This window comes from Centroberyx gerrardi, chromosome 19 (genome assembly GCF_048128805.1).
Source record: "Centroberyx gerrardi isolate f3 chromosome 19, fCenGer3.hap1.cur.20231027, whole genome shotgun sequence".
In the NCBI taxonomy this organism is placed as follows: Eukaryota; Metazoa; Chordata; class Actinopteri; order Beryciformes; family Berycidae; genus Centroberyx; species Centroberyx gerrardi.
In genome coordinates, this window is record NC_136015.1 from 9,166,654 (window position 1) to 9,192,500 (window position 25,847).

Sequence of the window (25,847 nt, forward strand, 5' to 3'; positions counted from 1 at the left end):
ACGGCAGTTAAGACTAACAGCAGTTAACTTTCTTGTGTCGCTAAAGGCGAAGAGGCGTCTTTTTTAGGATGGTACGAGGACTCGGTGCTCTCGAGGGGGACGCGGCGCACTTCTGCACAGATGAAAGGCCGCCGTCGACTTGAGAAGCCCTCCAGGGCCTCTTCGCAGTCCAACTCCTTCTCTGCGTTATCCTTTGGCGTCCTTCAGAAGCCGTCTATCTGCCTCAGCGTGCTCGGATTCAGGTTGAGGCGCCTTAACTCCTGTCGGTGACCCGGTCTGACCTTGGCTGAAGAGCGTGTTGAATGTGGAGTGATGGCTGAGTGGGGTGACGAAAGGTTTGCTGAATCATATGCCTGAGAGTCAAGACTGAGAGCAAGGATGACAACAAAAACAAGTCAAAAAATTGTGCGGCACAACTTAAGGAGTAGCTTCGCCCCGGAGCTTCGTGAGCTAAAACCAAAACTGACAAGACAGAGAAGCTGCTGACAGAGTTGAATATTTGAGAAAATGTGATGAAACTGCTTCTGAGCCCACTGTCTCCTCTTAAAGTAGCATCGCAGTGCCATTTGATGATTTGATGCTAGTGGAGGGGTCTGTTCTTTTCCGCCTTGTTACTGACACTTGTTGGACACTTGTTTCAAGTGAAATTGATCCGGTGCTTCACGTACACGGACCAGACACGAGCTTCAAACAGATCGGGGGTCAGCCGACACCCTGTAGAATCAAAAAGCCCTGAGTCTAGACAACCTCTCTTTGTTCTCCTACCTTCGGCGGGGATGGTGAAAACCTCTTTAGGGATGTAGAGCTTGTCCTCGGCCGTCCTGGCCCAGTCCTTCATGCCTCTCCGGCCCTTCATGGGGAAGTTGATATCGCTGGAGACCGCTGACACCGGCTCGCGCTGGATGGTTATCACTGGACAAACAAGAGATACGAGGGGACACTTCAAACTGACTGTAGGGCAAACTGGGGATGAACAAAGAACATTGGTTGAAGATAAGGTGAGCTGCAAAAATAAAGGCAGTAAAGTGAACTCTGATCGAATGGCTCTGGAACGGAAAGTTACTAAGCGCACTGCAAAAAAAAATTTCCATCTTATAAAGTCATTTCATCTCGTAAAATTCGTACTTTTCTTAAAACAAGTGAACAAATCCTGCAAATGAGGTGAGATAATTCCACTTGTTTCCAATGCAGGTTCATTTGTTTCAGGAATGTTCTAAAAACAAATGTCAACATCTTGAGAAAGAAGACAGAAGAAGCCATGATCACTCCACTAGTATCAAAATGACACTTGAATCAAGAAAATTCTTGAAAAATTTGCATTGGAAATAAGATTTTTATGACTCAACTTCAGATTTAATGACAAGTTGGATATTTTTGTAGTGCTTTGGTGCGTGTGAAGAAGTCACACATGCTGTCAAGGAAACTTGGCTGAGGATGAGTGTGTGTGCTAAAAATAGCCAACCAAAATACTAACCTCAATCCAAGCTGGAAGATGGGATGGGAACATCGCATCATTTATCCTTCCCTATCGCTGCTTTATTAATGTGGCGACACTGAGTGACACTTACTGAGGTTGTTGGTAACCACCAGGAAACTTTGGAATGGCTTCTGAGCCTCTCCGATGAGGTGGATGAAATCCTCTAATATCCTCATCAGCAAGGCTGCGCCGGGAGAGACCTGGAGAGAGAGAGGGAGAGAGACACAGAGAGAGAGAGAGAGAGAGAGAGAGGTGTCAATCATGAAGTCATCATAATCATAATCCATGGGCAACTGTCCGTGAACCACGTTCCACTCCTTGAAATGTTAATATTCATCACATCACATTACCCAGACCACTGAATGTGTTCCAGGGCGGGATAATATAACAAAGTGAGGGATAATATCATATTTGGTTTGTTGTTTATTGTGTCCAGATGGCAAGTAAACACACCTTAACTCAAGGGCATCGAGCTGGGTCACACACACAGAAACACACCAGTGTGCAAAGACACACAAACACACAAACGCGTATGCACACACACACTTGGCATAATTAGTAGGTAGCCATTGTGTTTAGTAAACAGGTGTGTTTTTATGACTCTAATAATGATATGTTAATGTTGGATGTGGTCACAAACACACACACACACACACACACACGTGGACACACACACACACATTTGGTATACTTAGTAGGTAGCCATTGTTTATGGTAAACAGGTGTATTTTTATGACTCTAAGAATGATATAAACACTCTATCAGACTCAATGGAGTGCAACAGAGCCAGCACACCCACACACACACACACACCCACACACACATCCATGCTGAAGGCCTTACCTGGTGAGCATCCTCCCATTTCTCTACATTTTCCATGTCCAACATATAGCTGATTACCTGGAAGAATTTCTGAGGAGAGACAAATGGTTTTGTTATCTTATGTGTTTGTGTGGAGATTGCCGTTGTAAAAACTCCCGCATTATGCATCTATCCTGCATCCACCTTCCATTAGCACTGCGGCAGCCGCTGCAGTTTATTCTCTGTCAAATCTTGTAAAGTAGACTACATTGGAAAATTGTAAAACAAAAATAATGTCTGTCAAATGAATGGCTGACAGACCATTCCTTACTGCTGGCGGAAAAAGAAGAAAATTCTCCTAAAAAAATTCCGTTTGGGGCCGTAGCAACTGCGCAGCAATAGTTCATTGTTATGCACACCGCATGCAGTGAAGAGTGGGGCTTCTACAGTGAAAACGTTTGGAGGTGTTGCACGTTTATCTGTGTGTGAGCGTGTGTTTTATGTACGATTTGTGTGCCCCGCTTACCTGCACGTCGTCGGGAGCTGGGATGTAGGTTGCTCTTTTGAAGGTGTCCGTCACATTTCGCAGAATCTCCGTGGAGAAGAGAAGGTCGCCGCTGTAGTAGCTCCTCCTCTGCAAGAGCTCCAGGAGACTCCTTACGATCTGAGACATGCCCTCCCCAGCCAGGGTCCTCTGACCCTTCGCAAGATGCTCTCGCAACTGCAGTGTCCAACACAGGAAAAAGAGAGGGAGAGAGGAGGGGAGAGAGAGAGAGAGAGAGAGGCAAGCCAACTTAGTGCATTGGAAGTCGATTGCTTCGCCACTGCTGGGTATTCAAGCTGAGTAAATGTATGCCCAGAAGCGCATAGCACCAATTGCTTTTATTTTTGCGAGAAGTTTATTTAGCCAAAAGATTATCAATAGCTAGTAAAGATGTCAGAAACAGAAAGCACAGACAAACTAAAGATTATGTGTTTTTTTTTCTCTCCAAGAAATCACAAAAATGTTCAGGATATAAGTGTTTAACTGAGGGGGGGATGATGTTCAAGAGAGGGGTGTGATGGGATTTGTTGTGAACGCAGCTGATCAGAATATGTGTGTGTAAACCCTACAGCCTTAAAATAGGTGAGGAAACAGAGACGCAGCAGCACTCTCAGGCTGAAATTGGATCTCATTACTTCAGAGAGAGAAAGAGATACAGAAAGCGTGAGTGTGCTTGCGTGAGAGAGAGAGAGAGAGAGAGAGGCGGTGGAAGAACAGAAGATAACAGCAATCACAGAAAATTAATTATTGACTCCCGGTGTTAATGAAAGGTTGGCACTGAAGCTAACAGTGCAATCAGCTCCGTCACGCACAATCCCTGACCTCCATCTCCCGCCGTCATCACCGTGGAGATGGAAGAGGTTGAAGTTCACAGAGCAGGAAAACAGACCGGCTGCTGAACACACTCATTAGATATGTTCATTAATTGATAAGTGGGAGTGCAAAGCTCTGGAAAAGCTAATTAGAGATACCAGCGAGTCTGGAGCAACGACACCCCTCTATTTTGAGTCAAACTTTTTCAAAAAGAAAGTTGAAGAGAGCCACATCACGGGTGGAGAAGGTAAGAAACGTGGGCAGAGAGTGACATTTCTGTTTCGCGGCAGCTACTCTTCGCTTCACTTTCTTAGAAATCCAGTAATGAGAGAGAGAAGTTTGATGAAGGTGGTTGAGGTACGGGAGAAAGCCATGCTGCAACTAACAGGCTCAAATGATGTAATCACCGGGAAAAAAAAAATAGAGATTTTTTTTTTTTTTTGTCAAAATAAAGTTTGTCTTGCTGGAGATGAAAGAAATATCGTCTCTAGCGAGAGTTTGGAAGTTTTGTGAGTGTTTATGAGCCGGATGAGGAGCTTAGCTGTTTGCCTTGGGAGAGGGGAACTTACAGATAAATGTAAATATCTATATTCAAGTGAGACGCATCTGGCGAAGCTCGGAGGACCCCAGAAAGCAACTCCATTATTGTCCAGCATGCAACGACGACTAGCAGATCCTGGAGAGAGAGAGAGAGAGAGAGAGAGAGAGAGAGAGAGAGAGAGAGAGACAGAGAGAGAGAGAGAGAGAGAGAGAAAAGATTAAAAATGGCATACATACACTGATACAAGCACTTTCATATGGAATGTCACTGAATTTCAGAGATCTGCTCAAGGATGAATCAGTCTGTACTAAATATGGAATCCAATAGCCAGTGAGAGATGTTGGTCCATTTTGTCCTCTAATTTACAATATGATTCATCTCTCTGGTTTAGGACTCATAGCTAAATTAATCTGGATGGGAACGTTCCAACAAATATTGTATGACTCAGCAAAATGTAATGCTGCTGTACATCAGTATGACATACATAACATATTGTAGAAACATAGATCAGGATCTTTGCTGTATTAGGAGAGTGGTGTTCCTGTATTTAAATAAATATATTTTGTGCTACCAACGCAGAAATAACTTTGATCTGAGAAGGATTCCCATTCCCTGTTTTCCCATTTTTTTAGGAGGTATGACATTTAGGTAAAGAATAATGCACAGTGTGTCTGCTCAATGGCTTCAACAGACAGAGGCAACCCACTACATACCCATAACACTGCCACTTCTAAAAGATTAAAAGCAAACGTCAGGGCTGTTCATTTTCTTAAGAGTGAATTATTATTCGGGTTTGTTATTACTACTAGCAAGTATTCCCTTTGTAGCAGCTCTCTGTCTGCACTGCTTGGCAGCTCACACCTGCTGGCTGCTTCAACCTGGCAGCCAGCGGATGGAGCTGAAGGTAAGCAGCCAAAATACTTTACTAAGACAAAATACATTCCCAAGCCGAATAAAGACTCTACCTATGCACAAAGAGCTCTTTCACCGGCTCTGCCTTGTTAGAACTACCATATTATAATAAAAATGTTAGACGTAGATTTAGCTCCCGCCGATGTTAAAGTTCATGTGGATTTTTCAAGCTGCGGCGTCACTGGCAGGCCAAGCATGGTCTGAGAGCGAGAAGAGCCAATGCACTCAATCCACTTTTTTTTTTTCACTGCAGACTTGCTGAACCACTGCAGCTCTTGGCTCCATCCCGAAGAAAAATTGTTTGGAAAAATAAAGTTTTGATCATTTTTTCTGCTCACAGTTAAAAGTTAAAAGGAATAGTCTGCTAACTCGGTTGAGGAACACTGAGGTTTAGTGTTACGTTATTTGCCTGCTAATATGGTTCTACTGCAACACACTGCAGTACTACTGCAGGATACATGCTGGATAAATGCATGAGGTGGGAATTCTATAATGACTACCTGACTGTACACCAAGGCTCACTATAGATACAGTATTTTCAAGGACTACCATTTTGATTAATCTAAAATATGAATTTCAGCATTTGAAGGCAACCTTGTGCACTGCATTTCCCAGAGATCACCTGTCAATCAAACAGTGTGTCCAGTACTGTGACGTCTTTTTCCTCTGGATTATACTGTTGATGCAGTTTGAGTTTCTGTAGGTGGCGCTCTTTTCTGTCTGTTCAGCCATGGTGGCTATCACTGCTCATGCTAACTACCCAGTTGTTGTATTTATTCCAGCAAATGTTGCTGCTGCCGGAAACATAAAACATATCGCTTCCTATGTATTTTTCCCAGGAAAGACCTACAGACACTGTGTGTTTCATGCTTTCATGAACTGGCTACAGCTTGAATCATTATTGTGCTATATCAGTAGGAAATAGAGAGTAGCAAAATGGACATTTGTTTACATTGAAATGTCATGGATTATACATTAGATACCCCCTCAAGCCAATCAGAGTCATGTATTCACACAGGCTATAAGTGTGCTAATCAACAGACATGACCCTTCATCACATCATGTAACACACTGCAGTGCCTTGTACTGACCAGTGGCATTAGTCGGACACTTGTTGTAGACCGTTTCTCCAGCTGAAGCTCTCTTCCATGTCATAGCCAGAAGGTGCTCGTCTTTGCAAATTTCGTGAGGCGCTGCAGAAGCGGGTGAGAAACGCATAGAAAATGTCAAATGAGGCGCACACAAGCGCACGCTGGCATGCACGCGCATAAACACCACCTACACACACACACACGTGCATAGACACACACACACACACACACACAGAGAAAGAGGGAGACAGAGAGCGCACAAAAAAACAAGATTCAAATCAGTGTTCTCCTGCAGCAGCTTGCAATCTTATTCCCAGTACATTGCTCAGTGCTCTCTGTCAGTGTCACTGCCTCAGTACAGTATCTCATTCGCTCTTCATCTCCCCCCCCCTCTCACTTTATTCATCTGTTTTTCTCCCCCCCTCTCTCTCTTTCATAACCCTGATGAAAAACGGGGGAGGGCTCTGAAGATATTCCGAGGGGGCAGACGGGGTGTGTGGCAGCGGCGACGCAGAGAGATGAAGAAAGAGAGGATGGAGAGAGTAGAGAGAGAGAGAGGGAGAGAGAGAAAATATGATATGATGTTCCCCAGCAAAGCCAACAGACAGATCCTTGTCTTGTGTAACAGAGGGTTGAGAGTTATTCAAAAGGAAGGGGTCGTGGTAGAGGCTGCACTGAAAAGTTTATCATCTATAACCTCTCTGAAGTCCAGGCAAGCACATACACATGTGGCATTCAGGCTTGTACAGGAAAATACGCTTGCATATTCACACACACACAATCACACACACACACATACACACACACATGCACATACAAAAACGCAGCTCCAGTCAAGAGGCATGCTTATTAAACCACATTGTTTGCTACAGCGGCTGACACGCTGACAAATCGCACCGAGCGGGGCTTTGAACAATTCGCCCTCTACCAGGGAGAGAGAAACACAAGCAAAAAGGGGAACAGACAGAGAGAGAGAGAGAGAGAGAGAGAGAGAGAGAGAGAGAGAGATTAGTGTGATAAGAACAGTGCTAAAGAGGAGAGGTATAAGGAGAGACGGAGGAACTTGCAGGTAAACAAGAGAGGGAAAGGTAAAGCGCCACAAGACAAAGGCATGCAGAAGCGATGGAGAGGTAGAGATGGATGGATGGATGGATGAGTATGTGAACTGACAGAAAGACAGACGAGAGGCAGACAAAGATGAGAGGAGTGCAGTTCTAAAATTGAGATGGAAGCCTTTGGCTGTGGTGCGAACCGCTGGGAATCACTTTCATCCTGCCTGACAAACGCGGAGCATGCGCAGATTTAATGCGCAGATTGAGCTCTCTCTCTCTCTCTCTCTCTCTCTCATACACACACACCTGGAATTATGAGCTTGTGCAGCAATGAGTCTATTAACGCAGATACAAACAGAGACACAAACACAAACACAAGGAGAGAAATGCAGAGACCCCTGATGCATGAATAATATACATAATAGCCTACATATAACTCTCCTTCCCTCTCTCTCTCTCTCTCTCTCTCTCTCTCTCTCACACACACACACACACACACACAGCCACTGACCCGGGCACTTCTTCTCGTTGCAGGAGCGGACCTCCTCTCCGGAGCCGTCGCACGGGTAGCCTTGTATCCCGGTGCCCTCGCACATCCTGAAGCGCCGCTGCCAGCCGGAGTCGCACGTCTTGCTGCACAGACTCCAGTGGTTCCAGCTGCCCCAGTTACCTCCACCTAAAACAGGAGCAGCACAGGAACAGCACGGCAGGGGTGGGGTGGGGTGGGGTGGGGGGGGGGGGGGGTGATTAGGGAGCAGGGAAGAAGGCAGGGAGGCATGTTGAGCGGAGAAAAAAAAAAAAAGAGATGGAGCTGTTGATGAATTTAGGTTATAACTCTAGGGCAAGGGGTTCTTAAACTTTTTTTTTTTTTTTTTAAGTGTGGGACCCAAATTAAGTCAATATGAGGCCATTCTGGGACCCAGTCTCATTAAAACACACTAGTATTCTTGTCCTTTGGGGCCTCAATCGAAACAGACTCGCAACCCAATTTCGGTCCCAACCCACAAATTGCCAGAATGTGGAACGGGAATATCAAATCGGAGCGCAAATCGACAGTCGTGCAGACGCCTTCGTGTAACGCATGATCCGTGTTCGCATAATGGCATTTGGGTGCGTCGATTCTGTCCGTCTTACCGCCGCACGAGGGGTTGGTGCACTCCTTGCTCTCCTGGTGGGGGCCCTTGCATTCGGCCCAGCCGTGCACCGAGGCGCTGCACCGCCTCTGTCTCAGCTGGGTCCCGGTGTTGCACGTCACGCTGCATCTCGACCACGGAGCCCAGTCCAACCACTGGCCCTCCACTGGACACAGAGACAGACGGAGGGAGGGAGGGAGATGGGGAGAGACAGAGAGAATGGGCGGGATAGATGAAGAAGAAGAAGTCGGACGGGAGGGGAAGATTTTGAGAGACACGGGGAAATCAAGATAAATCGTCGCAGAGTTTTGAGGGAAGGGAGAGGCGGTGGGAAGGAAGAGAGAGCGGGGGAGAGGGGAAAAAAAGAGAGATGGGGCAGAGAAAGTGAGTCAGCGACATGTAAACAGAATGTACAATGAGTGAAGACAGAGAGGAGAACAAATAAATTACAGAGGCCATTTGGTTTTCCACAAATAGCAACAAGCAAGCGTAACACACAGCACGGGCATATGGCCATTTTTAATATTTCAGTCTGTTACGCAATAACTGATTACAGTTCCTTTCAAGCTTTGTTTTAAAGCAAGTCGGAGTTCACAGAGAGTGCAGACAGAGTTACACCGCCTTGGAGTTTTTAAAATATGATATTCATTCAAAATTCAGAGTTACTAGAACACATTTGAAACGATCCGATTTCAACTGGAGCTTGTGTAGAAAAAGCGAAAAAATAAAATAAAAAAAAGACAAGAAAGAGTTCAATCCAATGGAGTAGTGCCTGACAGACAGTGCATGAATACTGAACAGCTTAGCCAAAGCCTGATGACATCAACCCCGGTGTAATGAAAGCCCCCTCTGTCCTCTTTGATTGCTGCTAGAAAAAAAGCAGGGCTGCCGGTGGTAATTGAGTTGTCAGATGAAATATCCAAAACGCACAGAGAATTATGAAAATCACTCAAGGATAGGAAGATTAATCATTATTACTGCCAAAAGTCAAAATAAAGGTTTTTGGTCCAACATTAAGTCAAGTTCAAAGCTAGTGACGGTTTATATAATTGTGAGGGTGGCGTGACACCAAAGAGAATACAGAGGGAAGAGAGTCGACAGGAGTTGGAAACATTTGTTGTTCTGTTTGTAGCTTGGAAATGACTGCATGTCAAGGTCCATGACAAGTAAACTATCAATGAATACTTATTTCTCTCCTTGATACATGTTTATGATTAGCACATATTTGTAACAACTAACGTGACAGAAGAAGCGAATACAGATGGGGTCGGCCTGTGGGCATGCCCTGGCCATTAATATTAATGAGAATACTAGCAGAACAAAGAGACTCATTTTAATATTGTTATATTTGCTAATATGAGCCATTTGCTAATATCTGCTAATACTTAGGAGACTGGTTTCAAAATAGTCAAATTCTGTCCCTTGACATATTGGACTATAGTCTTACAAAAGCACAAGTGTTTTCCCATTGGTTTACAAAAAGCTTGATCATTATGTGCGATCATATCATTGCATATTATTTCAGCTGAATATCTGAATAGGAGCTTTCTCTATTCGTATCAAAGCAACATTTCTTCAACAATATGAAAAGAAAATGTAGACAGAGGGACTATATACTGTAGTGTGCGTGCACGCGCATGTGCACACATATATATGAATCCTGCTGACAACAGAAAACATTAATTTGCTTACACCCTTTATTGTATTTAGGCTTATCATATTATCAAGGGTTATTATGTTAAGGGAAGGAATGACATTATCGACTGCTACACACCCTTCTCACTGTTTCAGAACAACTTTGATCCATTAGCGAAGGATGCCACTTTATGTTTTGGCTGTCCTCCATCCTCTTTAACTTTTCAAAAGATCGTGTATGGCTTGTTTTTGAGAAAAGTGGGCTCGGGACCGGAAGGTTGGCCGCTCGAGGAAACCTGCATGGGGAAAGTGATGCTCTCCCTTCACTCAACAACCACTGCCAAGGTGTCCTTGAGCAAAGCCGTTATCCCCCAATGGCTGCTCAGTGGCCAGCAGTTTGTACTGGGCAGCTTCCCGGTGTGCTGGAATTGAGCGTTTGTTTTACTATACTTGTGAGGGCCTTCATTGGCTACATTCATTCCCTAACCTCAACTCCCTCTTCACTACATGCCTAACATTCATTCCTATGGGAGTAGTATAATAGTTACCTGAATCCCCAAAGTACTAACCATAAAACAGCCCCTTAATGAATCGGGGACCAGCAAAATATCCTCATGAGGACATTTGGTCCTCATAAGTTTAAAAATATAAGAACACACACAAGCACATCCACAAAAGTAGTGAGCACAAAGCTTGTTGGCAGTGTCTAGAAAAGAGCAGCACAGCAACTAACACATTTACAGCATCATCTGTACAGGAAGCCCAAAATTACATCAAAGTTAAAAGGGTTTCAATCACTAGCGGGAGCTGTGATATTTTTTTTATGCAAAGCGAGCGAGACGCATATGGTAAGACATTTCCCAACAGGGCCGGAATAAGTATCATGTCAACAAACTGAACACATCCAGTACAGTTGTATTGATTGTAGTGAAGTAGCGGTGTGGTATGGCAATTGGTAGAGAGAGTGGTAGGCTGCTGTTTTCCTGCCAAAACCACAAAGTATCAATTTGTCTGTAATTAAGACATTTATCCTCCAACATAAACTTGGCTATGAACTGACTGTTTAATTGTGAGAAAGAAAAAAAGGTAGGTGTCAAAGAACTTCCAGGCTATATCCAGCAAGCTTTCTGCCTACACATCTAAGTGCCTTTTAGGTCTTGATGTGAGCTCTAAAAGGTCTTATATGATCAGATGAATTATGCATGTATGACATTTCCTCTGCTCTTAGCCTATTGACGCTCTATATTTGATGCAACGCCGGTCATATTAACATTTACAACTCTTCCCACATGCGTGCGTGTGTGTGTGTTTGCTGTGTTAGGTAAACATCCCTCTGCACAACAGATAAGCCGATGTGAGGGGGGGGTGAAAAAATTAATTTACAGTAATATTGAAGGAGACAAATTTAATTAATTCGAATCTAGGCGGAAGATTTGTACCTATAGAGTATATGCTGTGCAGTGGCAAAATCACTGAGACACACACGTAGACACAAACACATATGCACACACACACACACACACACACACACATACACATATTCAGACAAGATCCATCAAAGCTCTATTCTCTATGCGTGGACTTTTCTGCCAAAAGGCCTATGCTGGTATTCATCATTTCAAAGGACCATTGCCTTTGAACTCCCAAAAGCACTGTGAGTCCGCTGGGTTAGATAGATTCACACACATACACACACACACACACGCACGCACACACGCAAAAACACACACATAAACCACAAAACACACACGCATACACACATTTCCTTAAGGCCCTTGAAGGGAGTGTCTACCCTCTCTGCCAAACCCTCTCTCTCCATCACTGTTCCCAAAACAGCATGGCAAAACATCCCGGAGGGCGTACTTCAGATTACGACGTCTCCTTCTTCCCTCTCTTTTTTTTTTTTTTTGCGATAGAACTTTGCAGCCTCTTTGTGTGGCGACGGGGACAGTTTTGTTTTATTTAAATATTAACCTTATGAAACCCCTGCTTTTGGAAAAACAGATTAAATGAGACGGTAGGGAGGGCGAGGACACGAGGAGGATTTAGCCCACACAGGCTCCACTCCAGTTTGCATTCATAAATTCAAAGGCGGCATACGTGCACAGGCAGCGCAGGGGATGTTTTTTTGGGTTTTTTTCTAATAATTAAAAAATTCTCATTTACCCTGCGATAATTGCTCAGTCTATTTATACCTACAGGTGTATGCAAATAGGACGCAGTATGTTTGTAGACACATCAATACATACAGCACATGCATAAAGATGAATGCAAATTGCACAAGCACACACACTCTAAGTCAGACTGAAATCAAATCAGGAAAAAAGAAAAGGTTATTATTCAAAAAGCAACCACCAATTGTTTTATTAAACCGCCTTATGTGTGTCCATAGTGTTGGTGTGTGTCCATTAATGCCATTTTTCTAACATTATGCACAATTATTTAAATTATGCCAATCCACAGTCAACAGAAAGCACTTAGCAAATCAAATCACTGTTATGCCTTGCCGAAATGAATACCCCTTTTTAATGTCAATGCTTTCAAAGTCAGGGGTTTTCAAGAGAGAGACCTGAAATACAAACCTAAATAAAACAGACACGATGCATGTCACTGTGCCTAAAGTATACTACAAGTCTTTAAATGACGAAGAATTGAACTCTACCCATTTTTAATGAGATGATGTTGAAATTTCAGTACGTGGAGATGATATGAAGAATGTAATCATGTGATCATCCGTGACTCCCTCTTGGAAGATGCTCTGTGATTGGCTGCAATCACTGTTGGTCAAATCTCCTCTCTTCAGATCCCGCTCTGTCGAGGCTTCATTTCAATGGCCAATTCCACTCCAACGGCAGCCCGATCAAGATGTTTCGGCTGGACAGTCTGAGCCAAATTGGAATGTAGCCCTGAGGTCCACTCGGCGCCAGAACGGGACGGGGGCTGCACCAGTGACTTATTGCTGTTCTTGACAAGGTAGGCCTAATAGGTAATCTCAGAGAGACAATTGCTGAAGTGCTGCACTGCAGGACTGCTCGGCAATCCAGACCGAGCCGACCATGATAGAGGCACAGAAACCCAACCTAAAGCTACGGGGGCTTTGCCGGGCCGCGATCCTTGAGGAGCGGCTGAACGGCAGCTTGAAACTCCGGGACGCGAATCCGGCGGACTGACCGGGGATCAAGATGGAATTGTGAAAACACTACTGCAGCGACAGCAGTGGGCATGAGCAGGCAGGAGAGATGGAGGGTTAGTCATATTCTGACAGACGAGAGAGAGAGACTTGGGTCAATGAAAGAGCTGCAATGGAAGACAGTTTAGCTGCATTGGAAGATAGTGGAGGATAAAGGGATGATAAGGGAATACGCACTGGAGTGCTATTTGGACGTTTTACACAGGATGATTGATAGAGAAACAGAAATTCAAAAAGGTTGCAGAACACAACATATGAATGCATGTGCATGTAGATCCATGTAAAAGAGGTGTGAGAGAAACCCAAAAAATAGTGTTTTAGATTTTGATATGGAAGAAAAAGGCGACATAGTCATGGTTAGACAGAGAGAGAGAGAGAGAGAGAGAGAGAGGTGCATCATGTAAATGGGGATGGTACTAACCAGGACACACTGCTATGTTGCAGAGTTTGGTCTGAGTCTCGGGCCTCCCGCAAGCTGTGGCCCCGCCTCCGTTCACACACTTCCTGGTTCGGGTCCTGGAGCCCCGCCCACAGGTCACAGAGCACAGACTCCATGACGACCACTCCTCCCACAGCCCATGCACTGCAAACACCCGCACACACGCACGCACAATGGGGATGAGGTGGAGCGTATCCCATCGCAGGCAAGAGGGTTAGAGAATGAGAGAAACATGAGAGATTAAATGAGCGTGGCCACAGGAGGGAGAGACCTCCATCAAAACAGTTCAATTCAAGAAAAAATACTCTGAGAATGATGCTGCTCTGACATGTTATGCAGTCAGGACGCATGGTACTACATGAAGAAAAAGGTCAGTGAGGTTATGCAGTTAGAGTCATGACAAGGAAATGAGCGTGGTGAGTTCACTTCTGAGAATATTCTATAGCTTTCAGCTTTCTATAGCTCCGACGACTTCAAACGCTTCAAACACCAATTAAAACATTTAAGAATGTTTCTCTTCTTTTTTTCCCCCTCTCCATTGCACTGCTCATCCCGTTTTAGAAACAGATGAAATAGAAATCAAATCAAAATAGAATAAATGAGCGGCGGAGAAGTTACAAAAAAAAACTTTGCAGATAATGAACGCGACTTGAAGACGATGCTGTGTTGCTATTTGATTGCGCTCGGGTTGCTTTTAGGAATGTGTCTATTTGATCTGCGTTGCCGCTATGTGGCAGTGGCAGATTGTGCCTTATTGTGAAACTATACACACACACACATACATATAGGCACAAATACACACACACTGCACCAAGATAACATCTAGAATGTTTGGAGATGTCTGACCAGAGATTAGAGGGACTGCTGATGGAAAGACAGAAAAAAAGAAACAAAAAAATGCTTCATAAAAATGGAGAAGCCACTTTCAAAAAAAGAGTTTCAGAATCTGACAGAGGGAAAGACTTGGAATGGCAGGGTTGGTAAATGAGGGTCAAGAAGAGATAGAAAGGAGGCAGATGAACACATGATAGAGGGAGATTAGAAGTCATTTTGAAAAACAGGGAGCGATATGGGATGAAGAAAGTTTGAGAGAGAGTTTGGAATGAAAGATGGAGGCCAAGGAGGGAGGAGGTTATTTCGAAAATAGAGCGCATTGGGGGAATGTTCATCAAGGGACCAGAAGAGATAAAGCTATGTTGAAGGAGATGGGGAGAGAGAGAGAGGGGTACATTTGGAGAGATGTTGAAAGAGAGATGGAAAGCAGGATATGGAGAGGGAGACAGACAGACAGAAAGAGAGAGAGAGAGAGAGAGAGAGAGGAAGAGAAAGAGGGAGAGACGGCAGGATGGAGATTGCTGGCCCTGTGTTGAGCAGCGCTCAGATGTAAATAAATTATGGCGATAAATAATTAACACTCGTCTATGAAGGAAAGCTCAGAAGAGCTGGAGGAGAGGGCAGAGAGAGGGAGAGGGAGAGAGAGAGAGAGAGACTAAGACGGCGGTATTGAAAAAGTATAGAGAGCTGGTAAACAAAGTGAGTTACCCTCCAGTGCCACTAAACACAGTATCAACGTGTCATTGCGCTTTTATTTTGAAAGAGGAGCAGAGGGGAAAAGTGTCTGGACTGTATTCATCAATATCCATAAGTATAACTTTGATTTTTTTTTAGACGTGCACAAATGTAAACAACAAACTACAGTCAGACACTTGCATAGTAGGTTACAATTATCTGCTTATTCAAGTATGTTTGTCACTTTGATGTATGGGCCTTCTTCAACTGACATTCATTTTAGGATTGTTTAATGTGAGTCAGAACTACCAGAAACAACCCATATGAACTTTATTTCTCATTATTTCAATACACCATATGAGGATGAGGATGGAAATTGAACCTCTGTGATTTTTGTGCTGAATGCTACCAGTGGAGCAGCATTCACTGATTTGAAATGAAGCATTCCCATGATGACTGATGGCTGGTGGCTGTGGAGCAGTAAGAGAAGAGGTCACACGGAGCCTTGGAAGAACGTGGGCCTCTACCTTTTGCCATCTCAAAGATGAAACAATACCTATTCCCAAAATAATAATATGAATAAATAATAATAATAAGCTATAAATATTTAAGCATCCTCAAATTGCAAGAAGTTTACTCGGGGGTTTTTCATTCCTACTTTGCAAAACCTTCTCAGGAGACAGAGGCAAACAGACTCCAGACCCTAACGCAGTACAGTAACAAGCAGAGACAAACTAAAATATAAATTTTTTTGTCTCCTCACGCTGCTGGGTTGCTTGTAAGACATTGTTTATTCATCTGAAATGAATCTCCATCTCTCAAATGCAGTACAAGTCTGGCTGCGCAAAGCCAATCAATTAGCCCATAAACTCAAGTCGTGAAAACGGCTTTGGGACTGAGACAGAGAGAAAGGAGAAAAATATCAATGGGATACGGAGAGAGGGATAGGAAAATGTAGAAATAGATTACATGGGAAATTAATGGGAGAACTAGAAACATCACATAAAATGGTAACTTGGGGTATAGCTGGGATAAAAAAAAAAATAAAAAAAAAAATTGCATGTGGCACCACCTATTGGTGAGCAGGTATATCCTCCCCATCTATCCCAATGTGATAACTCCAGTGTTCCGCAATCAAAGGGCAATCACATTAAATATGTTGTCTCTCTCTGTCTGTACCAACAGCATTAACATAGTATGTCTTGTGGCTCAGTGGAGCACGTTAGACAGGGAGTGTGCTGCCATCAGCGTTGCAGTCACAGAGGGAGGTGGAAAAGTGTGTGTTTAAGGATGCATGCGCTGGGGAAAAAAAAAGCAAAGAGAAATAAATAACAAGCCAATCAGCACAGAACAAAGTGAGCAATCTGTGTCTCGTAGCACGCGGTCACAAAATCAAGTTCATGAACCCAAATGGTGATGTGTAGATGAAAAGGCGCACTGTTTATTAAAAAAAAAAGAAAAAACATTCAAAAACAAGGGAAACACACACACACATGCACACATCCGCCTGGGTTTCTGATGCAAATGGAAGTAAGCTCAAATAACACAAGATAGCTGGTCCACCCCCGCCTCCTCCAGTCACATATACTGTACACACACACAAACACATCACCACATTCAATGACAGGTCATGCTTGATGAGGATATAAGACGTCTGAACAACCGCTTTCTTTCAATTCTATTCTGCAATTATATATTCTTAACCTATTAACATTATGATACATATTATTTCTTATTTTCTACTTTCCAGCTCTATGGGGACACATGCATTAAAAGTCTTATGATGAATATCATCAAGCATCTTAATCTGGGGTCAAAGCACAGCACAGCTGCATTATTTACAATTATAATGTGCGTGTGTGTGTGGGTGTGTGGTGTGTGTGAGCCATCTGCGTGCTTGAGCCTGTATGTATCAAAGCATGACTCCATGACTGCATGCACCCTCAGTCTCTTGCTTGAGTGATTATTGGAGCTGTGGTGCTGCAGCGATTGACTGCGCGCTGACCCACACATATTCATAATGCACCATTGTTCTACTTTGTGTTTTAAATGTCACTGAATCTATGGCCATTGAGCACTAGCTAAATAGAACAGGGGTAGGGGTACAACTTCACGTCGCACACTTCGGGACATGAAAGCCTTATACCTCAGTAGTGCATATTAAAAAAAAAGTTAATTTGCCGGACCAATTACTGCCTAGTTTGCTTTGTCACGAGCCAGACCATTACTCAGAATTGATCATCTGTATCACCTTAATTTAGGAGTTTTACCCACTCCCCAAAAAAAAGAGCAGAAAAAAAATTGTCCATTTTCAGTTCATTGGTTTTCTGTCCAAGCTACTTCTCTTTGATGTTCCCCAACTCGCACACACACGCACTCAGACGTACAGAGAGATGTGCCCAGAGACATATCCACCCACACTCACACGCACACACACACACAAACACAAATAAACGGTAAAAACAAAATAGAAAATTCTGGCAAACCCCATCTACCAAATTAAGAATGCACACTCCGCACTCACCACCTCAGGATACTTGGAGCGAAAATGTGTGTATTTGTGTGCCTTGCATATATGCGTGCGTGTGTGCTTGTGTGTGTCTGTGTGCCTCGCGTGTCTGTTGCTGCCGGTGAATGCATGTATAACAGAATTGAGGATGCTGGTTGAAAACATTCCACTTGTGGAAATACTATCCTTCGGCTAAATCAGGAAAATGGCGTGACCGGCTGACGTGTTTGCATGCAGGTTTGACTCGTAAGGTTTGAAAATCACGCTTGGCATGTGCGTGTGTGTACGTTTGTGGCAGAAAGGTGGATTCTAAATACTTAAAAATTCTAAAGATTCTCATAACGAGTGTATATATAGATTACTGAGACTGAGGCTGTTCTATTTTTAGTAAATGAAGAGTAGTGTCAGTTTATTTTGGGGCGTAAAATTGGAGTTTAAGCGACTGAATTGAAAGTCAATTAGCCGCAATCCTGGTGCGCAGTGGCACCGCTTGCGTGTAAGTGTGTGTTTGTTTATGCGTGTGTGTGTGTGTGTCTGCCGCTGTGTGCGTTTGTTTGCCTGTGTGTGTACGACTCCCCATCGGACCGGGGAGAGACAGCGGCTGATTCCAAGAGGTAAAGAGATTAATAAACCATATGACCGTGGAGACTCTCCTCCCAGACACATCCGAGCGAAAAAGCGGAAATTCGGAAAAAAGGGAAAAAAGTCAATCACAACAAGCGCATTAAACGCCCTCGGGTCTCTCGCTAACACCCCCACAGACCCGGTCTACTTGGATTTGCCCCCATTCAAACAATCCCCAGAGTATCCCAACACCCCTCCAGAACCACGGCAGAGAAACATCAGAAGAGTCTGTTGAATAAGGAAAAAAAAAAAAAAAAAGAAATAATAAACGGAACATAACACAGCAACCAATATCCCATCAAAGGAGCGGCTGAGGATATTAATATCGACACTGAATGGAAAATGAGGCACTTAGACATACAAATCGCGTTGGCACATTAGCATAAAAACAAGATTAGCATATGCACCGACAGGGAAGGAAAATGTTCCTCTCGTTTTTCTTTTTCCTGTTCGTCTTCGTTTTTTTTTTTTTTTTGGAAGGGAGGAGGCGCATGAGAAGCATCAGTAAACACTGACTGACTCCTGACTCGCATATGGAAGCATTCATGTGCGGAGGAATGCACGCAAAGATACATACCGCATAGGAGACACACACACACACACACACACACACGCATACAGAAGACACGGAAAAAAAGCAGCACACGCAAATGCAATACATACTAATGTGAAAATGCTCGCAAAAAAACACAAACACACTTAAATCGAATACATTTAGAGGAAGGGAAGAGCCAACACCACACGCATACACCTTACACACACACACACACATCAACATCCCGCGCACACACACACACACACGCCGCTACTTCAAATACATACATATGAATACGAAACTGCTAAATTAGGGGAACGCACACACACAATTCCAGGCGCGGGAAGAAGTGAATGGAGCCAGTAAACAGAAGTGTGAGTATACAGAAGCACTCCCACGGTGACACCACGCAGGAGAGGCTTGTGTGACTCATTACGCATCTTCCCGTTTGAGTGTGTGTGTGTGTGTGTGTGTGTTGACATTAAAAGCACCGCGGAGAATGTGAGGTCAAGCTTGGCAGCATCTCATTGAGAAGCGTGCCGAATGAAGCGGCGTTTCATCACGACGCCGGTCGGTACTCGTGTCCTTCCATTCAAGAATTTATCTCAGGGTTCCCGGACGCCGAGGACATCATTAACGTGGTTTTAGAGGTTTGTCTGCCATCTCCGCTCTCCCACATGTATCTATATCTGTATGTAGATATATAGGTATAGATATAGATAGGATGAGAGGGGGGGGTTAGAGTGAGAAAAGGCAAGAGGAATGCAGAGAGGAACAGAAAGAGAGGATGAGGGCTAAAGATAGAGAGGCACAGAAGTGTGAACCTCTGAGTCGTGGCAAGTCTAATAGACTTGCTGACATCGACCCTGGGTGTCACAGCTCTCTCTCTCTCTCTCTCTTTCTGTCTCTCTCTCTCCTCTCCCCCTCTCTCTCTCTCAGCAGTGTGAATTGAAATGACAAAGTGACATTCTCATTCTGTGGGTTTTTTTGCTACACCATGGCTAGATTATGTTTCGGCTGTACAGGTGTGTGTGTGTGTGTGTGTGTGCAGTCATACCACCTGCCTTCTTGAAAAGCGACTGTTTCAAGTCTCAGTTATTCCAACAAGAATGTCACATTTGTCTTTTTTCTCAGTTTTGTTGTAAATATAAATGTGTATGCTGCAGGTGTGAGTGAGATTTCCTGTAAGAAGCCTGGGGAAGCTTATAGTTTAAACCTGCACTTGGTCAAATATTATATATGTATTTATTTATGTATGTATTTTGTATCATGTATCCATCAAATCCCATATTTTTTGGTGGCCATTTTGCATTCCCTGCATTCGTTTTGCTCATTCATTTTCTCTGCCCACTTATTCCTAATCGTGGGTCACATTTAAGGGGCTGGAGCATATCCCAGCATGCATTGGGCAGAAGGTAGGGACACACTCTGGACAGATCACCAGGGCAAACAGATAGACAATCACACTCACATTCATACCTATGGGCAATTTAGAGTCTCCAATCCACCTGCCTTGCATGTATTTGGGAGGAAACCCATATGTGAACATGGGTAGAATAGGCAAACTCCGCATAAAAAGGGCGGGAGATCGAAAACGCGTCCTTTTTGCAGTGAGACAACAGTGCTAACCGCTGATCCGACGTGCCGCCCTAGTAAGCAATGTGTGTATAACTGAATTAACGGCGTGGTGAACGTACCTGAGCCGGTGATCCCAGGCTCACCCGGACAGGAGGCGGTGTTGTTGCACATGCGCGTTTCCCGCAGGGCGCCGCTGCACAGCGTCCCGTACGGGGAGGACACGCACGACCGCGTCCTCACCTGCCAGCCCTGCCCGCACGTCAGCGAACACACGCTCCACTGAGACCACTCCTCCGCCGCGGGGTCGCCTGGAGAGCCAGAGAGACGTGGACCGAGCACGGGAGGGAAGAGAGAGAGAGAGAGGATAGATGGGAGGGATAGAGTAAAGTTACAGGAAGACTAATCCGCTCTCTCCCATTCATCATCCCATACTCTGCTTCTTCTACTCCTTGTATACGCGATAAACGATTCCAGTTTTCACAAAAAAAAATCCTTCAGTACCAATACTGTACCTTGTAAAGATGATGCATGTGTTATGTTGGATATTACAAGGAAGGAGACTTGGAAGTCAGATGAAAAAAAAGGTCAAGAGCTTTGAAATATTGAAGATAATAAAAAGCCTGAATTTGTATTCATGAAATATCGAAGCACAGTGCTTATCTGAGACCAGTTTGCCTATTAAAGAGGAATCCGCCTCTAAAAACCAATTCATTAAGATAATCATAATTTATTCGAATGTGATCTCGGCTCTTTGGCTCCCAATCAACTCCTTTAAAAATCTTCCATGGAGAATGTGTTATGCTAGGCTACTTGGCTTGTCAGTTAACGTTAGCGAGCATACCTTAGAATATATTATGTTATATATATATATATATATTATGAGCCCAGTTCTCCCATCATGTGAATTCATGTTGAATATGAGAATAGGATTATGTGAGTTATGGGAAAATGTGCAGCTAAGGTGTGAAGAGTTAGAGTTTGTTTAAGGCAAATTTTCCAGATAATACAACTTTTACCTCCTTTAGTTAAATAGATGCTACTCAATAACAGGGATCCACTGAGGAACCAATGTTTCCAGAACCGACAGCATCAAAACACGTTTGCTTTATCATTTCCCGTCAGTGATTCACACTTTTTTTTCCATGCTTCTTTTTGACTGGAATAAAATGATCTTTCCTTTTGACACCGTGGTAATATCACCGTGATAAAAAGAGAGACTCAAAATCACAATCTGTGAAATCATCAAGAGAAAAAGCCTGCTACTACTTGACTGATAATAAATGGGCTTTTTTTGGGGTTACAATAACCAGAGTTATTGTAAGCAATTTCTAGCTCAACGTCCAATTGATAAGACTACTGTGAAATAATGTTCATTTATGTGTAAAAGCTCAAACAGAAATTCCACCGATTCTTCAATTGCTTGTCTAAGAGAAAGCTTCAGTTTTTGTCCCTTGATGAGCCCCGCAGTTAGAAAGGTTAAGTTAACAGAGTCTCACTTCATTAGCTTTTACATACAAGAGAGATTTGCTCATGTTGGCCAGAAAACCTCAATGTGAATTTTCTTATGGTGGATTTTCATAGCGTATTATGTACACATAATACGCCTGATGTGACCTGTGATCCCACATCCTGCTGTGTATCCTTGCAAATGTATAAATACGGGCCTGGGTGATTTGCATATGTCTTTAATCCATTTAAGACCCCTAAAGCCTTGATGTGAATAAATTTTAATGGAATATTCATAAGGATGAGGATACCGTTAATGGGTTTTAAGGTGATATTCATAAGCAATATATTAATACTCATGGGGAATTATGGCGGCACGTGTGATCCCACTGCAAATGGAGGCTTTAAGCCCATAGGATTGTGGTCGATGTGAATATAGTGGCGTAAAATATTGATATCTCGTGAAAGTGGGGATTTGCTTGTTGGGACAGTGTATACTGATTACTGATGTGACACTTATGCAAACACATCTGTGTGTGTGTGTGTGTGTGTCTTCTGTATGTCTGTCTGTATGTATGCGGCTGTGACTGCCAGACAGCCGGAGAGCGGCCCATTCTTCCCACTGAGTTAACGCCCTTGAAGAAAACTCTTCTCTCTTTCCACCCCTCCCTTCCGCTCCTCTCTTTTCTAAATTGTTTATGAGCGCCGTGTCCTTGGATGGAGGCGTCATCACATGGCAAAGGAGGAAATCAAATTAATTGCATGTCCGTTAATCGCATTACATCTTCATTAACATGTAGTGAGTCAGGGCTTAAGCTCATCGCACAAGCCTGCAGGAGCGGAGGGGGGGGGGGGGGAGCAAGGAGGGGAGAGCAGAGGGAGGAAAGAGGAGAAGAGGGACAAGGCAGAGCCAGGGGTTTCCCTCCTGGTAGGGATTCCCTCCTACACACAGTGGTGTGTGTGTGTATATGCAAGCTCAAATTAGCATCAGAACTATTCTGGTGAGGGTGAAGCGGCCAACATGTAATGTCATGTATGTAAAAGCAGAATCCCCTGCATATATAAATGTGACATTCTTAATATGTTTAATGCATCATGTGATGAATAATTCAGTCAGTCTCTTCCAATCCTATTAATTATGGGAGATTTTAACCACACACGCACACACACACACACACACACACACAAATACACATGCCCGCTCGGGCCCGCCATTAGTTGGGGTCAAATATGACAACTGCCCTGGGTTAAGCATTGCCCCAAAAGGCAAATACAGAATAATTATTTCTATGGCGGTGGTTATATTCATATAACAAATACAGCGCCTAAAGGTCAAGTTGGCAAGTTTTATCCCAGGCTGTGGACACACACACACACACACGCATACACACACATACACACACACACACACACACCCATTACTCACCTGTTTGTGCCTGAAACACACCTGGCTGGTCAGCTGATCGTGGTCTCTGGGTCTTTACCTTCAGATCATCATCATATGGGTCTGGAGCAGAAAGAGAGAGTTTTTACTTTCATTTCTCTTTTCATTGACGCAGACTGGGACACAGAGCTCCAAATACAAGATCCAGTGAGAAGCATATGCGGTGGAACAAACGCTGGTATATGTAGGTAGTTGTCAGTGTTTCAACATGGCTTAACATGTAAAGGTTAATGAGGACCCAGAATCAAAAGCTGGTGTGATTTTGTCTCATATTAATCTTTTGATATGAAACTCATTACACTATGTGTCAACAGCAAGAAAAATAATAATAATACAACTTATAGCAACTTACAGCATATGGTAAGACTGCTAAGTTGGTTTCAAAGTTATAGTAGAGAGGTGCTCATCAGAGAATGGGGCATCCACATATTCAGCAAAGTGACAGGGACAAGTTTTCAGTGTATTAAAAAAGAAATCTATATTTTTCTGGGCAAATTCGTAGCAAAATAGTTTGAAAAACATTGGAAAAACTTGTTATGGTCATCCAACATGAGCAAAGTGAACCTAAATGATGATGGACATTACAGTGTAGGCAAGACATTTTTCAAAGGTTGAGTTTCTTGGATTCATTGCTCTTTTGAAGTTACAATTATGAGTTTTGGCTTGTTTATGAAACTGCACAAGAGGAAGAACTTGCTGTTACACTGCAGAAAACCCATATCTGATATATTACAGAGATTCATGTTTCTAGAGCTGAATTTGAATCTGAACACCTCACACAAGCCAGTGAAGAAACACAGATCTGTGTGCTTGTGGAAAACAGAAAGATTGCAACTTATCTAAGATGGTTTTATCTAAATTGGTACAAACATACAGAGGCACGAGCGCAGACTACTCTGTTCTGTGCAAACGGTTTCTTAGGCTAAGTTTCAGTAACAGAAGACTTAATCAATTCCCTCGGCTGGGGAAACAATCTTTGATTTAGTAGATCTGTTTCAGTTGTGTACTACTTGCCCATGGGACTTTTCCGGCGGTCGCATTTACACAAAGAAGCAGAGATATTATGCTGCGTAGCTAAGGTACACTATCTACATGGAATATGATTCTGTGTGTGTGTGTGTGTGTGTGCGTGTTTCTGTTAGAATCCCGGGAGTGAAAGTGATACACGCTCTGAAATTTCCTCGCGTTAGCCTCTGTCAAGGAGTCGAGCTGAGGAAGAACACACGCAGGCACGTACCCACACACACACACACACACACACACACACACACACCCTGGGAACTGTGCTGATGCTCTGTCATGACTGCTCAAACGCCCATTGCAACCAGCCCTCTAATTTGGGCTTTCACAGAAACAACAATTTGTCAGAAAAAACATGGAAAAAGACATTGTTTCCTTCCTAGCTTTTCCTTCCATTCACTGTCTCAGTATTCCCTTGTTAGCTGTGTGTGTGTGCGTGTGTGTGTGGTGTGTGTGTGTGTGGTGTGTGTGCGTCATTCTCAGCGGGATCACTTGTGCTTAAAGGCCAAAGTACAGTATTTTACCACACGAACAATGTAATCATTTTGTTTGTGTGCTGTCTAGATGATATCTACAGCTGGCTTCTGCCCCGGGTCAAAGAAATGTGTGTGTGTGTGTGTGTGTGTGTGTGTGTGTGTGTGTGGGCTGCTATTTCCACTTTGTTTTGAAACAAAGTGAAACTAGCAAACGGTGCAACAGTGCGACGTGTACGGGAAGATAATGGATAGACCTAGTTTTTTCCCCATCGTCTCAAAATTAACAGATTAATATTTTAGTGTTTGTGTGTGTGTGTGTGTGCGTGTTTGTGTGTGTGTGTATATATTCTACTTGCCTGTCCTCCTGAGATAGAGGGGTCAATGAAGCAGGACAGAGGAGTAATGTCTCACATAAAATAACTAGTGAGGACTACTTTTCTCTCTGTCCCTCTGTGTTTCTCTCTCTCTCTCTCTCTCTCTCTCTCTCTCTCTCTCTCTCCTCTCTCTCTCTCTCTCTCTCTCTCTCTCTCTCTCCCTCCCTCCCTCCCTGAGGTCCATGGCAAAGATGAGGATTTAGATGGAGACGGGGCAGAGTCCGGCAGAATCGAACGCACAGATCAATATGGATAAACCCCTGAGAGTACTGACCTTTACAAACCCCACTATATTGTTTAATGTTCTGGACTGCACTTTAATAGACACATCATCACACACTTCATCAAATCCTCTTGCCCTCTCTCATCCCTCTTCCCCCCCCCCCCCCCCCCCCCCCCTTCCCTTTCAGCTATCTCTTCATCTCCAGGGGAATGTATTTTCCATCTATAGCTGAGAGTGTCACTTCCAAGAGCCGATAATCCCATGGTCAGGTGCAGAGGTGGGAGTGTGAGATTTTATTTGCAGTAGCGCTGATACTTCAGCACAATCTGACTCAAGTGAGCCTTTGTTTCAAAATATCCCCCCTAAAAATGAACCGATTAGCTGTTTTGCAGTCACAGGTAACATATTACTTGTGTAGTCCTTGAATAAAATCATTTGATGGGTGATTATCAGCACATTATCAGGATGTGGGGAGATTTGA

The 25,847-nt window shown here is 43.6% G+C and overlaps 1 protein-coding gene across 2 annotated transcripts in view; it reads right to left on the reverse strand.

Moving 5' to 3' along the window:
- adgrb2 (adhesion G protein-coupled receptor B2) overlaps positions 1 to 25,847 on the reverse strand; it is a 131,881-nt gene that overhangs the window by 76,156 nt on the left and 29,878 nt on the right. Inside the window, exons 2-12 of one of the 2 annotated variants that reach the window (XM_078290315.1) lie at positions 23,256 to 23,336; positions 20,503 to 20,691; positions 13,611 to 13,772; positions 8,366 to 8,530; positions 7,743 to 7,907; positions 6,180 to 6,281; positions 4,205 to 4,311; positions 2,805 to 2,999; positions 2,321 to 2,389; positions 1,569 to 1,677; positions 766 to 912 (exon numbers count right to left, since the gene is read on the reverse strand). In XM_078290315.1, coding sequence (XP_078146441.1) covers positions 766 to 912; positions 1,569 to 1,677; positions 2,321 to 2,389; positions 2,805 to 2,999; positions 4,205 to 4,311; positions 6,180 to 6,281; positions 7,743 to 7,907; positions 8,366 to 8,530; positions 13,611 to 13,772; positions 20,503 to 20,691; positions 23,256 to 23,336 — 1,491 coding nt within the window. The remainder of the gene's footprint in view (positions 1 to 765; positions 913 to 1,568; positions 1,678 to 2,320; positions 2,390 to 2,804; positions 3,000 to 4,204; positions 4,312 to 6,179; positions 6,282 to 7,742; positions 7,908 to 8,365; positions 8,531 to 13,610; positions 13,773 to 20,502; positions 20,692 to 23,255; positions 23,337 to 25,847) is intronic. The other variant, XM_078290316.1, reaches the window with a different exon arrangement.